The sequence below is a fragment of the Pseudophryne corroboree genome, chromosome 1, assembly GCF_028390025.1.
Source record: "Pseudophryne corroboree isolate aPseCor3 chromosome 1, aPseCor3.hap2, whole genome shotgun sequence".
Classification (NCBI taxonomy): Eukaryota; Metazoa; Chordata; class Amphibia; order Anura; family Myobatrachidae; genus Pseudophryne; species Pseudophryne corroboree.
Genome location: NC_086444.1, coordinates 624,369,459 through 624,389,838, shown reverse-complemented (window position 1 = coordinate 624,389,838; position 20,380 = coordinate 624,369,459). Strand labels below are relative to the sequence as shown.

At 46.6% G+C, this 20,380-nt stretch overlaps 1 protein-coding gene across 1 annotated transcript in view; it reads left to right on the top strand.

Annotated features, from left to right (window-relative positions):
- The first annotated feature begins 443 nt into the window (after positions 1–443).
- Positions 444–20,380, top strand: part of RNF126 (ring finger protein 126) — a 99,551-nt gene continuing 79,614 nt past the window's right edge. The window contains exons 1-2 of the mRNA XM_063914483.1: positions 444–677; positions 13,981–14,036. Coding sequence (XP_063770553.1) covers positions 603–677; positions 13,981–14,036 — 131 coding nt within the window. The 5' untranslated portion in view covers positions 444–602. The remainder of the gene's footprint in view (positions 678–13,980; positions 14,037–20,380) is intronic.

Sequence of the window (20,380 nt, the reverse complement as noted above, 5' to 3'; positions counted from 1 at the left end):
TACACATTGCAGTCATCTCTAACTATTGAGGTCTCTAAACATATAACGAATTCATTAAATGGTGTATAGACTCTGTTAGTTTGATTACCACCTAACAGCCTGTTACTAGCAGACATATGGATTATCCCTTGTCTGACCTCTTCCTGCGGTAGATGCTAGAATCAAGTGGGCTAAGGGACCTTTTCCGTAAGGGGGAGGAGTTACGACGCAAGGGGGAGGAGCTAGGCCAGCGGGATAGTTCCTCTACTATCCACGCCACCAACTATTACCTTTAGTAATTAGGTGGTGAGCGAAGCGGAGCGGAGCGAGCCACCGTGCCCGAAGCGTGGCGAGCGAACTTTTCGGGTACCCTGTTCGCCCGTAGCTCCTCCCCCTGGTGACGTAGCTCCTCCCCTCAATACGTCACAAGGTCCCTTCAGCCCCTCCGATATAGAACCAACCCTCTTCCTGCCTCTACTCCACCTGCATAGTGACCTGTGTCCCTGAGACAGTGACCCTTTATTTCCGCGCGTTCAGTTGAACGTGATGAGTCCCTTCTCTCTCGCCGTCCAGCGGTCGCGGCGTGCTGACGTTGACGTGCGTCATCTGCAGGGCAGCGGAAAATGGCGGAGGCTTTGCCAGAGGCCGGGCGGTACTTCTGTCATAACTGTTCAGTCGAGATCAGACCCCGTTTCCCGGTGAGAGGCCTTGCACAGGGGGAGAGAAGGTCCCGGGGGTTGGGGACCAGAAACCCGCAGGCTTTGGGTGAGGGGATCCAGATAGCCCTGGCTACGGTTTCTGCCAGGCTGTCAGTTATGGGACGGGCAGTCCGGCCGGTAACTGTACCGCTGAGGGGGATGGAAGCGGGGGCACTTTGGGGCTTATTCAGCAGTGACACCTGTTGTGCCAGCATGCTGGGGCCCCTGTATGGTAGCGTGAGGCCGCCGCTAGGCCCCTGCCAGGCCTGGCCGTGTGTAGTATTCCATCGCTCCCGGGTATCTGGGAGCCGCATTATGTATAGAGTGTGGGGCGGATAAGTGTCACCGCCAGCGAGGCTTCCTCAGTCAGCGTGTGCTGCTCCATGTATGTACCGGGCCTCATCCCATGCCCTCCGAGAGGGAAGGCAGACTGTCAGCCGGATCCCGGCTTTCTCTAGTTTCCTACAGGTGTATGAACCCCCGCTTCGAGGCAGCTAGGTAGGCCTGTGTCAGTAAGCAGGTGGCAGCGGCCATGCGGAGTTTCCTACTGTATGACCCAGTGACAGTATAATTGGTTTATCTATGGGCTTTATCACCGTTAATGAGCAGACCTGATTTAGGTGAACTCCTGAAACAATATACTGAATCTATATGTTCTTTGAAAACCTTTTAAACTGGGCGTACAATTTTCCTGAGTGACAGGTATTGTCCATTTTCCAGTGTTTGGGAGCAAAAGGTCGATTGTCCTTTACGCTCATCCATTAGCTGATTTTCATTCCAACCAGGCAGACGATCTGCCAGATAAGTGTATTGTGTATGCCCAGTTTAACTATTTAGTTACTATTGTCTTCTCTTTTCCCACAACATGTTTTTGCAGACCCAGTGTTAATGAAAACAAATAGAGAAGAACCCATTACATGATTATAGGCAATGAATAAAAATTTTATTATGTAATCTCAAATAGTAGTAATTGAATCCACAGCTGATGTTGAGCTGTAAGTAGATAGTACACCTATCTCCATACCCTCCCCCCTCCCCCAAAACAGCACTTATGCGATTCCAGTAAAACACAAGAGTAAAGAAGCCCTTGCACTGCCAACGGCATTAGGGATCACCTAACTCCTGTGTATGCATGAGCGGTCACCCACTCTTACTAAGCATTCCATGAGCAGCAGCATCTGTCAGCTACACTGTATGATGGATGACACCAAAAACTGAGGGACACTGCGTTCTCTACTATTTTTTTTTTATCACACTCCTATATGTTGCACATCTTAGCACTCTGACAATATAATGCTGCACATGCTTTGAAAATTTATGTGCAAAGGATGTATGATAGATATATAATTTATACAGTAAGAGATACACCCAGACATACAGTACTGTGCAAAAGTTTGAGGCAGGTGTGGAAAAAATGCTGCAAAGAAAGAATGCTTTAAAAAAATAGAAGTTTTAATAGTTTTTCTCTGACGTCCTAGTGGATGCTGGGACTCCGTCAGGACCATGGGGAATAGCGGCTCCGCAGGAGACAGGGCACAAAATTTAAAAGTTTGACCACTAGGTGGTGTGTACTGGCTCCTCCCCCTATGACCCTCCTCCAAGCCTCAGTTATGTTTTGTGCCCGTCCGAGCAGGGTGCAATCTAGGTGGCTCTCCTAAAGAGCTGCTTAGAAAAAGTTTGTTAGGTTTTTTATTTTCAGTGAGTCCTGCTGGCAACAGGCTCACTGCAACGAGGGACTTAGGGGAGAAGAAGTGAACTCACCTGCGTGCAGGATGGATTTGCTTCTTAGGCTACTGGACACTAGCTCCAGAGGGACGATCACAGGTACAGCCTGGATGGGTCACCGGAGCCGCGCCGCCGACCCCCTTGCAGATGCCGAATAGAAAAGAGGTCCAGAAACTGGCGGCAGAAGACGTCTCAGTCTTCATGAGGTAGCGCACAGCACTGCAGCTGTGCGCCATTGCTCTCCGCACACTTCACACCAGCGGTCACTGAGGGTGCAGGGCGCTGGGGGGGGGCGCCCTGGGCAGCAATGTAATATACCTATTCTGGCTAAAATATATCACATATAGCCCCTGGGGCTATATGGATGTATTTAACCCCTGCCAGGTTCCAAAAAAACCGGGAGAAGAAGCCTGCCGGAAAGGGGGCGGGGCCTATTCTCCTCAGCACACAGCGCCATTTTCCTGCCCAGCTCCGCTGCGAGGAAGGCTCCCAGGACTCTCCCCTGCACTGCACTACAGAAACAGGGTAAAAACAGAGAGGGGGGGCACTTATTGGCGATATTTATAATATCTGAGCTGCTATAAAGGGAACACACTTATTAAGGTTGTCCCTATATATATTTATAGCGCTTGGGTGTGTGCTGGCAAACTCTCCCTCTGTCTCCCCAAAGGGCTAGTGGGGTCCTGTCTTCTATCAGAGCATTCCCTGTGTGTCTGCTGTGTGTCGTTACGTGTGTGTCGACATGTATGAGGACGATGTTGGCGTGGAGGCGGAGCAATTGCCTGTAATGGTGATGTCACCCCCTAGGGAGTCGACACCAGAATGGATGGCTTTGTTTATGGAATTACGGGATAGTGTCAGCACGCTACAAAAGTCGGTTGACGACATGAGACAGCCGGCAAACCAGTTAGTACCTGTCCAGGCGTCTCAGACACCGTCAGGGGCTGTAAAACGCCCTTTACCACAGTCGGTCGACACAGACCCAGACACTGACACTGAATCCAGTGTCGACGGTGAAGAAACAAACGTATTTTCCAGTAGGGCCACACGTTATATGATCACGGCAATGAAGGAGGCTTTGCATATCTCTGATACTGCAAGTACCACAAAAAGGGGTATTATGTGGGGTGTGAAAAAACTACCGATAGTTTTTCCTGAATCAGAGGAACTGAATGAAGTGTGTGATGAAGCGTGGGTTACCCCAGATAGAAAACTGCTACTTTCAAAGAAGTTATTGGCATTATACCCTTTCCCGCCAGAGGTTAGGGCGCGCTGGGAAACACCTCCTAGGGTGGATAAGGCGCTCACACGCTTATCAAAGCAAGTGGCGTTACCGTCTCCTGATACGGCCGCCCTCAAGGATCCAGCTGATAGGAGGCTGGAGAATACATTAAAAAGTATATACACACATACGGGTGTTATACTGAGACCAGCAATCGCCTCAGTCTGGATGTGCAGTGCTGGCGTGGCTTGGTCGGAGTCACTGTCTGAAAATATTGATACCCTGGATAGGGACAGTATTTTACTGACTATAGAGCAGTTAAAGGATGCATTTCTTTATATGCGAGATGCACAGAGAGATATTTGCACTCTGGCATCAAGAGTAAGTGCGATGTCCATATCTGCCAGAAGAAGTTTATGGACGCGCCAGTGGTCAGGTGATGCGGATTCCAAACGACATATGGAAGTATTGCCGTATAAGGGGGAGGAATTATTTGGGGTCGGTCCATCGGATCTGGTGGCCACGGCAACGGCCGGAAAATCCACCTTTTTACCCCAGGTCACCTCCCAGCAGAAAAAGCCGCAGGCTTTTCAGCCGCAGTCCTTTCGTTCCTATAAGAACAAACGAGCAAAAGGACATTCCTATTTGCCCCGAGGCAAAGGAAAGGGTAAGAGACTGCAACAAGCAGCTCCTTCCCAGGAGCAGAAGCCCTCCCCGGCTTCTACAAAGGCGTCAGCATGACGCTGGGACCTTACAAGCAGACTCAGGGGCGGTGGGGGGTCGCCTCAAACATTTCAGCGCACAGTGGGCTCACTCGCAGGTGGACCCCTGGATCCTGCAGGTAGTATCTCAGGGTTACAGGTTGGAATTCGAGAAGTCCCCTCCTCGCCGTTTCCTAAAGTCTGCTTTGCCAACGTCTCCCTCCGACAGGGCGACGGTATTGGAGGCCATTCACAAGCTGTATTCTCAGCAGGTGATAGTCAAGGTACCCCTCCTACAACAGGGACAGGGGTATTACTCCACGCTATTTGTGGTACCGAAGCCGGACGGCTCGGTAAGACCGATTCTAACTCTAAAATCTCTGAACCTGTACATACAAAAATTCAAGTTCAAGATGGAGTCACTCAGAGCAGTGATAGCGAATCTGGAAGAAGGGGATTTTATGGTGTCCTTGGACATCAAGGATGCTTACCTTCATGTTCCAATTTGTCCTTCACACCAAGGGTACCTCAGGTTCGTGGTCCAAAACTGTCATTATCAGTTTCAGACGCGGCCGTTTGGATTGTCCACGGCACCCCGGGTCTTTACCAAGGTAATGGCCGAAATGATGATCCTTCTTCGAAGAGAAGGCGTCTTAATTATCCCTTACTTGGACGATCTCCTGATAAGGGCAAGATCCAGAGAACAGCTGGAGGTCGGAGTAGCACTAACCCAAGTAGTGCTCCAACAACACGGGTGGATTCTGAATTTTCCAAAATCCCAACTGATCCCGACGACACGTCTGTTGTTCCTAGGGATGATTCTGGACACTGTTCAGAAAAAGGTATTTCTTCCGGAGGAGAAAGCCAGGGAGTTATCCGATCTAGTCAGGAACCTCCTAAAACCAGAAAAAGTATCTGTGCATCAATGCACAAGAGTCCTGGGAAAAATGGTAGCTTCTTACGAAGCGATTCCATTCGGCAGATTCCATGCACGAACTTTTCAGTGGGATCTGCTGGACAAATGGTCCGGATCGCATCTGCAGATGCATCAGCGGATAAAATTGTCCACAAGGACAAGAGTGTCTCTGCTATGGTGGTATACTGGAGCTAAGAGCAATCTACAATGCTCTAAGCCTAGCAAAACCTCTGCTTCAGGGTCAGCCGGTGTTGATTCAGTCGGACAACATCACGGCAGTCGCCCACGTAAACAGACAGGGTGGCACAAGAAGCAGGAGGGCAATGGCAGAAGCTGCAAGGATTCTCCGCTGGGCAGAAAATCATGTGTTAGCACTGTCAGCTGTGTTCATCCCGGGAGTGGACAACTGGGAAGCAGACTTCCTCAGCAGACACGATCTGCACCCGGGAGAGTGGGGACTTCATCCAGAAGTCTTCCACATGATTGTGGTCCATTGGGAAAGACCAATGGTGGACATGATGGCGTCCCGCCTCAACAAAAAACTGGACAGGTATTGCGCCAGGTCAAGAGACCCTCAGGCAATAGCTGTAGACGCTCTGGTAACACCATGGGTGTACCAGTCAGTGTATGTGTTTCCTCCTCTGCCTCTCATACCAAAAGTACTGAGAATTATACGGCAAAGGGGAGTAAGAACGATACTCGTGGCTCCGGATTGGCCAAGAAGAACTTGGTACCCGGAACTTCAGGAGATGCTCACGGAAGATCCGTGGCCTCTACCTCTAAGACGGGACCTGCTTCAGCAGGGACCGTGTCTATTCCAAGACTTACCGCGGCTGCGTTTGACGGCATGGCGGTTGAACGCCGAATCCTAAGGGAAAAAGGCATTCCGGAAGAGGTCATCCCTACCCTGGTAAAAGCCAGGAAGGAGGTGACTGCACAACATTATCACCGCATTTGGAGAAAATATGTTGCGTGGTGTGAGGCCAGGAAGGCCCCGACGGAGGAATTTCAACTGGGTCGATTCCTACATTTCCTGCAAACAGGATTGTCTATGGGCCTCAAATTAGGGTCCATTAAGGTTCAAATTTCGGCCCTGTCGATTTTCTTCCAGAAAGAATTGGCTTCAGTTCCTGAAGTCCAGACTTTTGTAAAAGGAGTACTACATATACAGCCCCCGGTTGTGCCCCCAGTGGCACCGTGGGATCTTAATGTAGTTTTGGATTTTCTCAAATCCCATTGGTTTGAGCCACTCAAATCGGTGGATTTGAAATATCTTACATGGAAAGTAACCATGCTACTGGCCCTGGCTTCAGCCAGGAGAGTGTCAGAATTGGCGGCTTTATCGTATAAAAGCCCATATCTGATTTTCCATTCGGACAGGGCAGAACTGCGGACGCGTCCTCACTTTCTGCCTAAGGTGGTTTCAGCGTTTCACCTGAACCAGCCTATTGTGGTGCCTGCGGCTACTAGCGATTTGGAGGATTCCAAGTTGCTGGACGTTGTCAGAGCATTGAAAATATATATTTCAAGGACGGCTGGAGTCAGAAAATCTGACTCGCTGTTTATACTGTATGCACCCAACAAGCTGGGTGCTCCTGCTTCTAAGCAGACGATTGCTCGTTGGATTTGTAGCACAATTCAACTTGCACATTCTGTGGCAGGCCTGCCACAGCCTAAATCTGTCAAGGCCCATTCCACAAGGAAGGTGGGCTCATCTTGGGCGGCTGCCCGAGGGGTCTCGGCATTACAACTCTGCCGAGCAGCTACGTGGTCAGGGGAGAACACGTTTGTAAAATTCTACAAATTTGATACCCTGGCTAAGGAGGACCTGGAGTTCTCTCATTCGGTGCTGCAGAGTCATCCGCACTCTCCCGCCCGTTTGGGAGCTTTGGTATAATCCCCATGGTCCTGACGGAGTCCCAGCATCCACTAGGACGTCAGAGAAAATAAGATTTTACTTACCGATAAATCTATTTCTCGTAGTCCGTAGTGGATGCTGGGCGCCCATCCCAAGTGCGGATTGTCTGCAATACTTGTACATAGTTATTGTTACAAAAAAATCGGGTTGTTCTTGTTGTGAGCCGTCTGTTCAGAGGCTCCTACGTTTGTCATACTGTTAACTGGGTTCAGATCACAAGTTGTACGGTGTGATTGGTGTGGCTGGTATGAGTCTTACCCGGGATTCAAAATCCTTTCCTTATTGTGTCAGCTCTTCCGGGCACAGTATCCTAACTGAGGCTTGGAGGAGGGTCATAGGGGGAGGAGCCAGTACACACCACCTAGTGGTCAAACTTTTAAATTTTGTGCCCTGTCTCCTGCGGAGCCGCTATTCCCCATGGTCCTGACGGAGTCCCAGCATCCACTACGGACTACGAGAAATAGATTTATCGGTAAGTAAAATCTTATTATTTTTAGTAATTAACAAAATGCAAAGTGAATGAAGAGAAAACTAAATCAAGTCAATATTTGGTGTGACCACCCTTTGCCTTTAAAACATTACTTCTAGGTACACTTGCACACAGTTTGTGCAGGAACTCTGCAGGGAGCTTGTTCCAAACATCTTGGAGAACTAACCACAATTCTTCTGTGGATGTAGTCTTGCTCAAATCCTATCTTTTCGTGTAATCCCAGACAGACTCGATGATGTTGAGATCATGGTTCTGTGGGGGCCATATCATCACTACCAGGGTTTCTTGTTCTTCTTTATGCTGAAGATAGTTTTTAATGACATTGGCTGTATGTTTGGTGGTTGTTGTCATGCTGTAGAATAAATTGGGAGGCAAACGGACGCCTGCTTGTTGGTATTGCATGATGAATTATAAGTACCTGCCTGTAGTTCTCAGCATTGAGGACACCATTATTCCTATTATTGCAGAGAACCTCCACCATGCTTCACTGTTGCCTGCAGACACTCGTTATTATATCTCTCTCCAGCCCTTCAACGAACAAACTGCCTTCTGTTACAGACAAATATTTCAGATTTGTACCCCTCAGTCCAGAGCACCTGCTGCCATTTTCTGCACCCCAGTTCCTATGTTTTCATGCATAGTTGAGTAGCTTGGCCTTGTTTCCACGCTGCAGTTAAGGCATTTTAGCCACAATTCTTCCATGAAGACCCCTTCTGGCCAAACTTTTCCGAATAGTAGATGGGTGTACCAGGGTCCTACTGGTTTCTGCCAGTTCTGAGCTGATGGCACTGCTGGACATCTTCTGATTTCGAACGGAAGTAAACATGATGTGTTTTTCATCTGATGCACTAAGTTTCCTTGGCCGACCACTGCGTCTACAGTCCTCAATGTTGCCCGTTTCTTTGTTCTTCAATGTTGAAAAATACAGGCAGGTACTTACCCATCATGCAACACCATCAGGGAGGCCTCTGATCTCCAATTTTATTCTGCAGCAGGACAACGACCCCAAACATTCAGCCAAAGTCATTAAGTACTATCTTCAGCATAAAGAAGAATGAGTCCTGGAAGTGATGATATGGCCCCCACAGAGCCCTGATCTCGACTTCATCGAGTCTGTCTGGGATTACATGAAGAGTCCGAAGGATTAGAGCAATCCTGCATCCCCAGAATATCTGTGGTTAGTTCTCCAAGATGTTTGGAACAACCTTCCTGCTGAATTCCTTCAAAACTGTGTGCAAGTGTACTTAGAAGAATTGATGCTATTTTAAAGGCAAAGGGTGACCACACCAAATATTGATTTTGTTTTTAATTTCTCTTCTGTTCATTCACTTTGCATTTTGTTAATTGATAAAAATAAACTATTAAAACTTCTATTTTTGAAAGCATTCTTACTTTGCAGCTAATTTTTGCCACACCTGCCTAAAACCTTTGTACAGTATTCTATACATGGATCATTGTGTGAGCAAAGCTATTGGATGGATGCAGTAATGCTGGAAAGATTTTAAATTGACTGTTCATGGTGTTTTTACTCATACAGTAGGGCAGGCATTCCCAACCACGGTCCTCAAGGCACACCAACAGTGCAGGTTTTAGTGATATCCAGGCTCCAGCACAGGTGACTTAATTAGTAGCTTAGTTATTTTGATTTAACCATCTGTGCTGCAGCCTGGATATCACTAAAACCTGCACTGTTGGTGTGCCTTGAGGACCGTGGTTGGGAATGCCTGCAGTAGGGTATATTCAATTAAAGTCTGATCAATTCCAACATATATTTGTCGGAATGAACCCGACAACCCCTATTCAATCACATCTTTAATTCGACTTTTTCAAGTCGAATTAATGACGGGACGCAGAAGAGGAGAAGGGGGGCGAGCCGCGGGGGGACAGCCGGCGGGCATACAGGCAGATCAACGCTACAGTAACGCTGCAGCTGGATGTCACTCAGCCGCACGACCTCACGGCAGCTTCCACCCGGCTCCAGCAGCGTGCTGGAGCCGGGTGGAAGCTGCCGTGAGGTCAGGCGGCTGAGTGACATCCAGCTGCAGCGCTACTGTAGCGCTGATCTGCCTGTATGTCCGCCGGCTGTCCCTGCGGCTCCCCCCCTCGCCTCCTCTGGGTCCGCATCTCAGTCCGACATCATTTTGATGTCTGACTGAGATGGTCGAAAAGGGGGCCAAAACCTGTCTGATTTGGCCCCGTTTTCGACAAAAACACGTGGATCGGCAGCTATTCCGCCAATCCACGTGCTTTTCGACAAGTCGAATTTATCGACTTGTCGAAAAATGTTGCTAAATATTGAATAGGTCGAATCAGGATTCGACCGTAAAAAGTCGAAAACTGCCGTCTTTTCGACAGACGGCAGTTTTCGACCTCAATTGAATATACCCCAGTATGTCTATAATTTAAGTGGCATTTGATGTGTATTCAGTTGAACGCCTCACTTATTTCTGCATTTGACATACAGTGCATCCGGAAGGTATTCACAGCGCTTCACTTTTTCCACATTTTGTTATGTTGCATGAAACTGGAAAAAAATCTAAAAATTCTACACACAATACCCCATAATAACGTGAAAAAAGTGTTTGTTTTTTTTAGGTTTTTGCAAATTTATTAAAAATAAACTAAAATCACGTGTACATAAGTATTCACAGCCTTTGCTCAATACTTTGTTGATGCACCTTTGGCAGCAATTACAGCCTCAAGTCTTTTTGAATATGATGCCACAAACTTTGCATACCTATCTTTGGCCAGTTTCACCCATTCCTCTTTGCAGCACCTCTCAAGCTCCATCAGGTTGGATGGGAAGTGTCGGTGCACAGCCATTTTCAGATCTCTCCAGAGATGTTCAATTGGATTCTGGGCTCTGGCTGGGCCACTCAAGGACATTCGCAGAGTTGTCCTGAAGCCATCCTTTGCTATCTTGGCTGTGTGCTTAGGGTCGTTGTCATGCTGAAAGATGAACCGTCGCCCCAGTCTGAGATCAAGAGCGCTATGGAGCAGGTTTTCATCGAGGATGCCTCTGTACATTGCTGCATTCCTCTTTCCCTCTACCCTGACTAGTCTCCCAGTTCCTGCCACTGAAAAACATCCCCACAGCATGATGCTGCCACCACCATGCTTCACTGTAGGGATGGTATTGGCCTGGTGATGAGCGGTGCCTGGTTTCCTCCAAACATGATGCCTGGCTTTCACGCCAAAGAGTTAAATCTTTGTCTCAGACCAGAGTTATTTCTCATGGTCTGAGAGTCCTTCAGGTGCAATTTGGAAAACTCCAGGCGGGCTGCCATGTGATTTTTACTAAGGAGTGGCTTCCTTCTGGCTACTCTTTCATACAGGCCTGATTGGTGGATTGCTGCGGAGATGGTTGTCCTTCTGGAAGGTTCTTCTCTTTTCACAGAGGACTGCTGTAACTCTGCCAGAGTGACCATTGGGTTCTTGGTCACCTCCCTGACTAGGGCCCTTCTCCCCGATCGCTCAGTTTAGATGGCTGGCCATCTCTAGGAAGAGTCCTGGTGGTTCCGATCTTCTTCCATTTATGGATGATGGGGGCCACTGTGCTCATTGGGACGTTCAAAGCAGCAGATATTTTTCTGTACCCTTCCCCAGATTTGTGCCTCGAGACAATCTTGTCTTGGAAGTCTACAGACAATTCCTTTTATTTCATGCTTAGTTTGTGCTCAGACATGCACTGTCAAGTGTGGGACCTTATATAGACAGGGATGTGCCTTTCCAAATCATGTCCAATCAACTGAATTTACCACAGGTGGACTCCAGTTAAGCTGTAGGAACAGCTCAAGGATGATCTGTGGAAACAGGATGCACCTGAGCTCAATTTTGAGCTTCATGGCAAAGGCTGTGAATACTTACGTACATGTGATGTCTTAGTTTTTTATTTTTAATAAATTAACAAAAATCTCAAAAAATCTTTTTTCACGTTGTCATTATGGGGTATTGTGTGTAGAATTTTAAAAGAGAAAAATGAATTTATTCTATTTTGAAATAATGCTATAACATAACAAAATGTGGAAAAAAGTGAAGCATTGTGAATACTTTCCGGATGCACTGTAAACCCAGGTATATATTGTATGGGCAATATTGTATAAATGTATGTGTTGTCAATGTCTGTGGTAGTTACAGTATACTTTCGCCTGTCACGAGGTGATTTATATACATGCTAAATACAGCTTCTCTATAAAGTTTGGTATATGTCCATGCCATAAACATTATTTTTATTGGAATTTTGAACAGTTGTGGTAATATACTCCAATCTTTGCGCATTATAAAAATCATTGTAATATAAATAATCATAACTGTACAAACAAAAGTGTGCCCTGCACAAGAGTCGTATTCTATTGTTAGCAACATATCCTGTATTCATTTGACTTTTTGACTAGCGAGCAGCACCAAAATAACATAATTGTAAGGTTATTTCCTTTTCACATTTATAGTTGGTCAGAAATACTAGAACACATCTTGTGCAGAATTTTCCCCATTCCACTATCCCCCTTTTACTGTGATAAATATTAGGAAGATAAATGAAACACAGAAGGGATCAAAATGACAAAAAACAACGGTCTTATTTAAAACTGCTTTTCTTTTGTAGGCAAGATGATAAATTCTGGACCCAGGGGATATATTTATTGTTCTTTGCTTTTAAAGCTTCCAGTCGTTAGCATCTTTGAGTTTTAAAACCGCAACATAAATGAATGCTAAACCAGGCTGGTGTATGATTTATTTCTCTTGTTGCTTTAAATCCATCAGTCAAAGCTGACCATTACAGCGATAGTAAATGTAACCCTTAAATTGTCTTTAGCAGCAAAACGTATCATGTCACAAAACTAGTTTGAAGTGCAGCGTTCTGTGATTTAACCCCGGTAAGAGTGTAAACTGTTGGGAGAGTAGCAGCAATCAATGCTGGAAACACTCCGGGCACTAGGACCCAGAGTCTGCAGAGTGGTGTGACCTCCAATCTGAAGTGCTTCTGCACACGTGTAGTACTTAGCTTCTAAGAGGAGACACCTATTACCTGCATTTACCACTGCTTGATACCGCTGTGTTCGTGCATTACCATGTACCTGCTGTTTACCAATAAACTTTGTATCCTGGTTAAGTACTCTGTGTGGCCTATCCATCACTTTCACATGCACTGTGCACCTATTCTGGTCACCATCCCAATAGGCTACATATCAGTATAAACCTGTCATTTGCAGACCACATTTGTCAAATAAATGTAGTGTGATTAATTAGTTTGCAGTCCTTCCCTGTTTGGGGTTTAATTACTAAACAATAGCTTTTCAGAGCTGCCAATTATCTGAGATTTTGCTTGCAGAATTAAAAGCAGCATAACTAGTAAGTGTAGATATGCTAAATGTTCTCACCTATTATGTTTAGTGTTCCCGCTCGCATGAATTTTGGGCAGGGCGTCAAGCGTGGAACTTCTGTCTCGTGACATGCCCCTTGTTTCTCACTCTTGGGTCCAGCATGCTGGGCTGCCCCCAAGCTCTCCCCTCGCTGTGAATAGTTATCGTGTGCATGGCATTTATTCACCAGCGTTGAGCGATACACCACAACTTTTCCCAGTCATGGGACACTGCTCGGACAGGGAGTGGCGCACCACCGATGCATGAACTACTAGTGCTGAGTGTTAATCCTGTGCTATTAATCCTACATTGTTCCATCATGCTCCCACATGTGATACTAATAATGCAACTCAGATCCTATTCTGACAATTACTTAATGTGCTATTGCGAAGTAGAACAAGTTTTAGACTAAGCATTATTATACGCAACACATCATACTGTATGTGGTCCCGACAATGGGGTGGATGCCCGAAACGTTGAATTGGATAATACACTTTTTGCTGCATTCAAAGACTCCTGATTGCCATTATTATCTGGGGGGAAAAATAAATAAATAAATATATATAATATATTATATGTGTGTGTGTGTGTGTGTATGTATGTATGTATGTATATATATATATATATATATATATATATATATATATATTATATGTATATATATATATATATATATATTATATGTATGTAGACACACACACAGTACCAGTCAAAAGTTTGGACACACTTTCTCATCCAAATGAATGAGAAAGTGTGTCCAAACTTTTGAAATATATATATGTGTGTATCCATGGGCTGGCACTCCATACAAACAATTCTATTACTGCTGCCGGTGCCCTCACAAGGGAATAAAAACCATAGTTGCAGGTGCGGCACTCGGGGCATTCATCTTCAAAAAATTACAGACCTGCAACCATGAGATACATATATTTATTATATTGCTTAATCTGACCTTTTCCTTTTTTTGGCAGGAGTATACATGCCCCAGATGTGAATCCGGGTTCATTGAGGAGCTCCCAGAAATAAGGTATATGTTTGGCTTTCAGTTCATGTAATACTAAAGAACAACTAAAACTCTTATTTAATATCTAATGTAGGTCATGATGCCAATGAATTGTACAGTCCTGTGTCCCCAGCTCGGAACATGAGTCAAAATTTGTGCTGTTTTATAAAGTGTCCAAAATAGATGTGAATGTGTGTTTAATTTTAGGAGGGTACTCCTGGCATTTAGTGAGTTAAGAACTTGAGTACTGTATTTACTAAACTATCTGAGTTGGTAGAATTGGTGTCATCTAAAAAGAGGTTACATAGTCAGTGAGGTTGAAAAGAGTCAAACTGCCCATCGGGTTCAACCTGTATTCTGTGGTAATCTATACATATTATTATGTGCCTGCTGATGTAATGGCTTAGTATCAAATGAAGACAATGATTCATACCGCTCCCAGATAATGTAATGTCCATATGTTTTGTGTGTATATATATATATATATATATATATAATAAGATTTGAAACCTACCGGTAAATCTATTTCTCCTAGTCCGTAGAGGATGCTGGGGACTCCGTAAGGACCATGGGGTATAGACAGGCTCCGCAGGAGATAGGGCACCTAAAAAGAACTTTGACTATGGGTGTGCACTGGCTCCTCCCTCTATGCCCCTCCTCCAGACCTCAGTTAGAGAACTGTGCCCAGAGGAGATGGACAATACAAGGCAGGATTTAGCAATCCAAGGGCAAGATTCATACCAGCCCACACCAATCATACCATATAACCTGGAACATACATAACCAGTTAACAGTATGAACAGACAACAGTAACGGTCCAAGACCGATTCCAACTGTAACATAACCCTTATGTAAGCAACAACTATATACAATTCTTGCAGAGTTTCCGCACTGGGACGGGCGCCCAGCATCCTCTACGGACTAGGAGAAATAGATTTACCGGTAGGTTTAAAATCTTATTTTCTCTTACGTCCTAGAGGATGCTGGGGACTCCGTAAGGACCATGGGGTTTATACCAAAGCATCCAATCGGGCGGGAGAGTGCGTATGACTCTGCAGCACCGACTGAGTAAACTCTAGGTCCTCATCAGCCAGGGTATCAAACTTGTAGAATTTAGCAAAAGTGTTTGACCCCGACCAAGTCGCCGCTCGGCAAAGTTGTAAAGCCGAGACGCCTCGGGCAGCCGCCCAAGAAGAGAGAAATATCAATATGTGAACCCCTGTAGATGGCGCCTTGGAAGCTGCCCGTACTCTGATTCACCACAATTGAATCTCACCCAAGATTCAAAAAATTATACAGATTTAGCACAAAAGGATGTGTGGGACTCAAACAAAAACAGGCGCTATAACATTAACATAAGTTATACTTTACAATACGTTCCTTAGATACATTCCATTCAGCTGGATCGACAAAACTCCTGATCTTCTTCAAACAGGCCTTTTTTCCACTCGTGCCGATGTTACCATGAAAAGAGAGGATTGTATATATGTGTTCGGTTTTAGCAGGTCTCTGACCATGTTCTGGATGTCTTGCGCTTTCTCTATTGGGAGGAAGACCTTCATTTGTTCCGTATCCAGTATCATACCTAGGAACGGTAGTCGAGTTGTCGGAATCAACTGTGACTTCGGTCGATTTAGAATCCAACCGTGTTGCTGGAGCACTCTCGGAGAGAGCGCCACACTGCTCAGCAATTTCTCCCTTGATCTCGCTTTTATCAGGAGATCGTCCAAGTATGGGATAATTGTGACTCCATGCTTGCGCAGGACCACCATCATTTCCGCCATTATCTTGGTGAAAATCCTCGGGGCCGTGGAGAGTCCAAACGGCAACGTCTGAAATTGGTAATGACAATCCTGTACAGCGAATCTCAGGTATTCCTGATGGGGGGCATATATGGGGACATGAAGGTACGCATCCTTTATGTCCAGAGACACCATAAACTCCCCCTCCTCCATGTTGGCTATAATCGCCCTGAGAGATTCCATTTTGAATTTGAATCTTTTTATGTACAGGTTTAGGGATTTCAGATTTAAAATAGGTCTGACCGAACCGTCCGGTTTCGGGACCACAAATAGGGTTGAGTAGTAACCTCTTCCCTGCTGGTGCAGGGGAACCTTGATTATCACTTGCTGTGTACACAGCGTTTGAATTGCAGCTAACACTATATCCCTTTCCGATGTAGAAGCTAATAGGGCCGATTTGAAAAATCGGCGCGGGGGCACCTCCTCGAATTCCAATTTGTAACCCTGGGAAACTATTTCCAACACCCAGGGATTCAGGTCCGAACTGACCCAGGCCTGACTGAAAAGTCGAAGACGTGCCCTCACCGGTGCGGACTCCCTCAGGGGAGCCCCAGCGTCATGCTGTGGGTTTTGGAGCAGCCGGGGAGGACTTTTGTTCCTGGGCACCTGCCGAAGCAGGTGCTCTCTCGCCTCTGCCCTTACCTCTGGCGAGAAAAGAGGATCCCCGACCTCTTTTGGACTTGTGCGACCGAAAGGACTGCATCTGATAGGGTGTTACTTTCTTTTGCTGTTGGGGAATATATGGTAAAAAATTTGATTTACCTGCTGTAGCTGTGGAAACCAGGTCCGTCAGCCCATCCCCAAACAATACATCACCCTTATAGGGTAGTACTTCCATATGTTTTTTGGAATCCGCATCACCCGTCCATTGGCGAGTCCATAAGGATCTTCTCGCTGAGACAGACATGGCATTGGCCCTAGAAGCTAGCAATCCAATGTTCCTTTGAGCATCCCTCATAAATAAGACTGCGTCTTTAATATGGGCTAGAGTTAGGAATATAGGGGTATATGCAATTCACGGCGAATCGCGGCAATTTTTCGCCGTTTTTTAATTCGACTAAATTCGCCAGGTGAATTCCGGAAGGTGGCTTCCGGAATTCACCATATTCAATGAAAAACGGATTCGCCAGAATCGCGGGCGAAAATCGGCCGATTTGGCGGATTTTGCCGCGATTTTAAAAAACGGGAAAAACCCGGAAAAAAAAATGGCGTGGGGTCCCCCCTCCAAAGCATAACCAGCCTCGGGCTCTTCGAGCTGGTCCTGGTTCTAAAAATGCAGGGGAAAAATTGGGCAGGGATCCCCCGTATTTTTAAAACCAGCACCGGGCTCTGCGCCTGGTGCTGGTGCCAAAAATACGGGGGACAAAAAGAGTAGGGGTCCCCCGTATTTTTAACACCAGCATCGGGCTCCACTAGCTGGACAGATAATGCCACAGCCGGGGGTCACTTTTATGCCGTGCCCTGCGGCCGTGGCATTAACTACCCAACTAGTCACCCCTGGCCGGGGTACCCTGGGGGAGTGGGGACCCCTACAATCAAGGGGTCCCCCCCCCCCCAGCCACCCAAGGGCCAGGGGTGAAGCCCGAGGCTGTCCCCCCCCCCCCCCCCCCCCCCCCCATCCAATGGGCTGCGGATGGGGGGGCTGATAGCCTTTTGTGATAATAAAAAGATATTGTTTTTTCCATTAGTACTACAAGTCCCAGCAAGCCTCCCCCGCAAGCTGGTACTTGGAGAACCACAAGTACCAGCATGCGGGAGAAAAACGGGCCCGCTGGTACCTGTAGTACTACTGGGAAAAAATACCCAAATAAAAACAGGACACACACACCGTGAAAGTAAAACTTTATTTCATACGCCGACACACACATACTTACCTATGTTGACACGCCGACTGCCACGGTCTCCGACGATCCGAGGTACCTGTGAAAAAATTATACTCACCTTCCAGCGTCCAGAGGTACATCCAGGTCCAGAGATAATCCACATACTTGGCAAAACAAAAAAACGAACACCGATCCATACCGGACTAGAAAGGGGTCCAATGCTTTCACATCAGACCCCTTTCTCCCGAATGCCGGGACATCACGTGACTCCTGTCACTGAAGTCCCTTCAGCCAATCAGGAAGCGCTACTTCCGTGGCGCTCATCTGATTGGCTGTGCGCTGTCTGTGATGTGACAGCGCATCGCAAAGCCGCTCCATTATTTTCAATGGTGGGAACTTAGCGGCTAGCGGGGGGGTCACCCGCCGGTCAGCCGCTGACCGGCGGGTGACCTCACCGCTAGCCGCTAAGTTCCCACCATTGAATATAATGGACTGGGCTGTGCGATGCGCTGTCTGCTCAGACGCACAGAGCCAATCAGATGAGCGCAACGAAGTTGCGCTTCCTGATTGGCTATAGAGACCTTTCTGTGACAGCTGTCACTGACAGGTCTCTCTGCATTCGGGGATAGGGGTCCCATGTGTCAGCATGGGACCCCTTTCAGTCCGTTTGGTCGGGTATTTGCGGTTTGTTATTTTCTACAAGTACGTGGATGTATCTCTGGACCATGGCTGAGGTGAGTATATTGATCTTTTTTTTCAGGTACCCCTGGATTCTACATGGAGAAGAGGACCGATGTCGGCGTGTGAACATAGGTAAGTATGTGTGTGTCGACGTAAGAAATAAAGTTTTACTTTCACGGTGTGTGTGTCCTGTTTTTATTTGGGTATTTTTTTTCCAGTAGTACTACAGGTACCAGCGGGCACGTTTTTCTCCCGCATGCTGGTACTTGTGGTTCTCCAAGTACCAGCTTGCGGGGGAGGCTTGCTGGGACTTGTAGTACTACTGGAAAAAACAATATCTTTTAATTATCACAAAAGGCTATCAGCCCTCCCATCCGCAGCACATTGGATGGGGGGGGGACAGCCTCGGGCTTCACCCCTGGCCCTTGGGTGGCTGGGGGGGGGGACCCCTTGATTGAAGGGGTCCCCACTCCCCCAGGGTACCCCGGCCAGGGGTGACTAGTTGGATATTTAATGCCACGGCCGCAGGGCACGGCATAAAAGTGACCCCCGGCTGTGGCATTATCTGTCCAGCTAGTGGAGCCCGATGCTGGTGTTAAAAATACGGGGGACCCCTACTCTTTTTGTCCCCCGTATTTTTGGCACCAGCACCAGGCGCAGAGCCCGGTGCTGGTTTTAAAAATACGGGGGATCCCCTGTCAATTTTTCCCCCGCATTTTTAGAACCAGGACCAGCTCGAAGAGCCCGAGGCTGGTTATGCTTTGGAGGGGGGACCCCACTCAATTTTTTTTTCGGATTGTACCGTTCCAGCAATAAAAAAAAATAATAATAATAATAATATTTTAAAAAAATTATAAATAATATTTGTGCCTCCAAAAAAAAAAAAAAAAAAGTACCTAATCCCTTCTAATATAAATAGATCTGCTATTCCCAAAAATAAAAACACAAAAAAAACCATGTTTAAAATTTTTTTATTTGTTTTCACCCTCCAAAGTGTGGCGGATTGAAAATGACGAATTTGCTGTCTAAAAGCACTGCTGTCGAATTTCCAAACTTGAATTGAATATGCTTTGGTCGAATTGCAGCACTTATATCATTGCAGAAAAGTCGAATTTGCAAAAATTCGAATTTCAAAAAGTCGAATTTTGAAAGTCCGTTTTTTGGTCGGAAAGCACTGAATTGCATAGGCGAATTTTTTTTTTGGTCGAAAATGACCCGAAATTCGACAATTTCGGGAATTCGACCGCAATTGCATATACCCCATAGTATCCTTATCCATATTATCAAATTGATCTGTCAGCTCATCTGTCCAAGCTGCAATTGCGCTACACACCCATGCCGACGCAATTGTCGGTCTTAGCACAGCACCGTATGAGAATAAATACACTTTAAGGTAGTTTCTTGCCTGCGATCTGCAGGGTCCTTAAGGGCTGCTGTGTCAGGAGACGGTAGCGCCACTTTCTTGGACAAGCGCGTCAGGGCCTTGTCCACAGTGGGGGGTGATTCCCAAATCTCCCTGTCCTGCTTAGGGAATGGGTATGCCATATAAATTCTTTTGGGGATCTGCGGCCTCTTCTCCGGAGTCTCCCAAGCTTTTATAAAGAATTCATTTAATTCATGAGATGTGGGATTAACCTATAAGGGGACAAAACCCCAACCAGGCCCTAAGGAGAGACATAGAGAGAGAGTATGCCAGCACACACCAGCGCTTAAAAACACTGGAAAAATATGTCCAGATAGCGCTTTTCTATATATAATATGCCAATTCCCACTCACTGCGTCGCTAATGTGCCCCCCTCCTTTTTTTTCCAGCCTGTGAAGTTCAGCAGGGGAGAGACCAGGGAGCCAGCGTTTTCCTCATGCAGCTTCTGTGGAGAAAATGGCGCTGGTTAGTGCTGAGGATCAAGCCCCGCCCACCCGACGGCGGGCTTCGGTCCCAGTGATTTTTCAATAAAAATGGCGGGGGATCATAGATTTACTGCCTCCGCAGCCTAATCAAACTGTATTTGCCCAAATGTGAGGTTTATTGCTGCCCAGGGCTCCCCCCCCTGCGCCCTACACC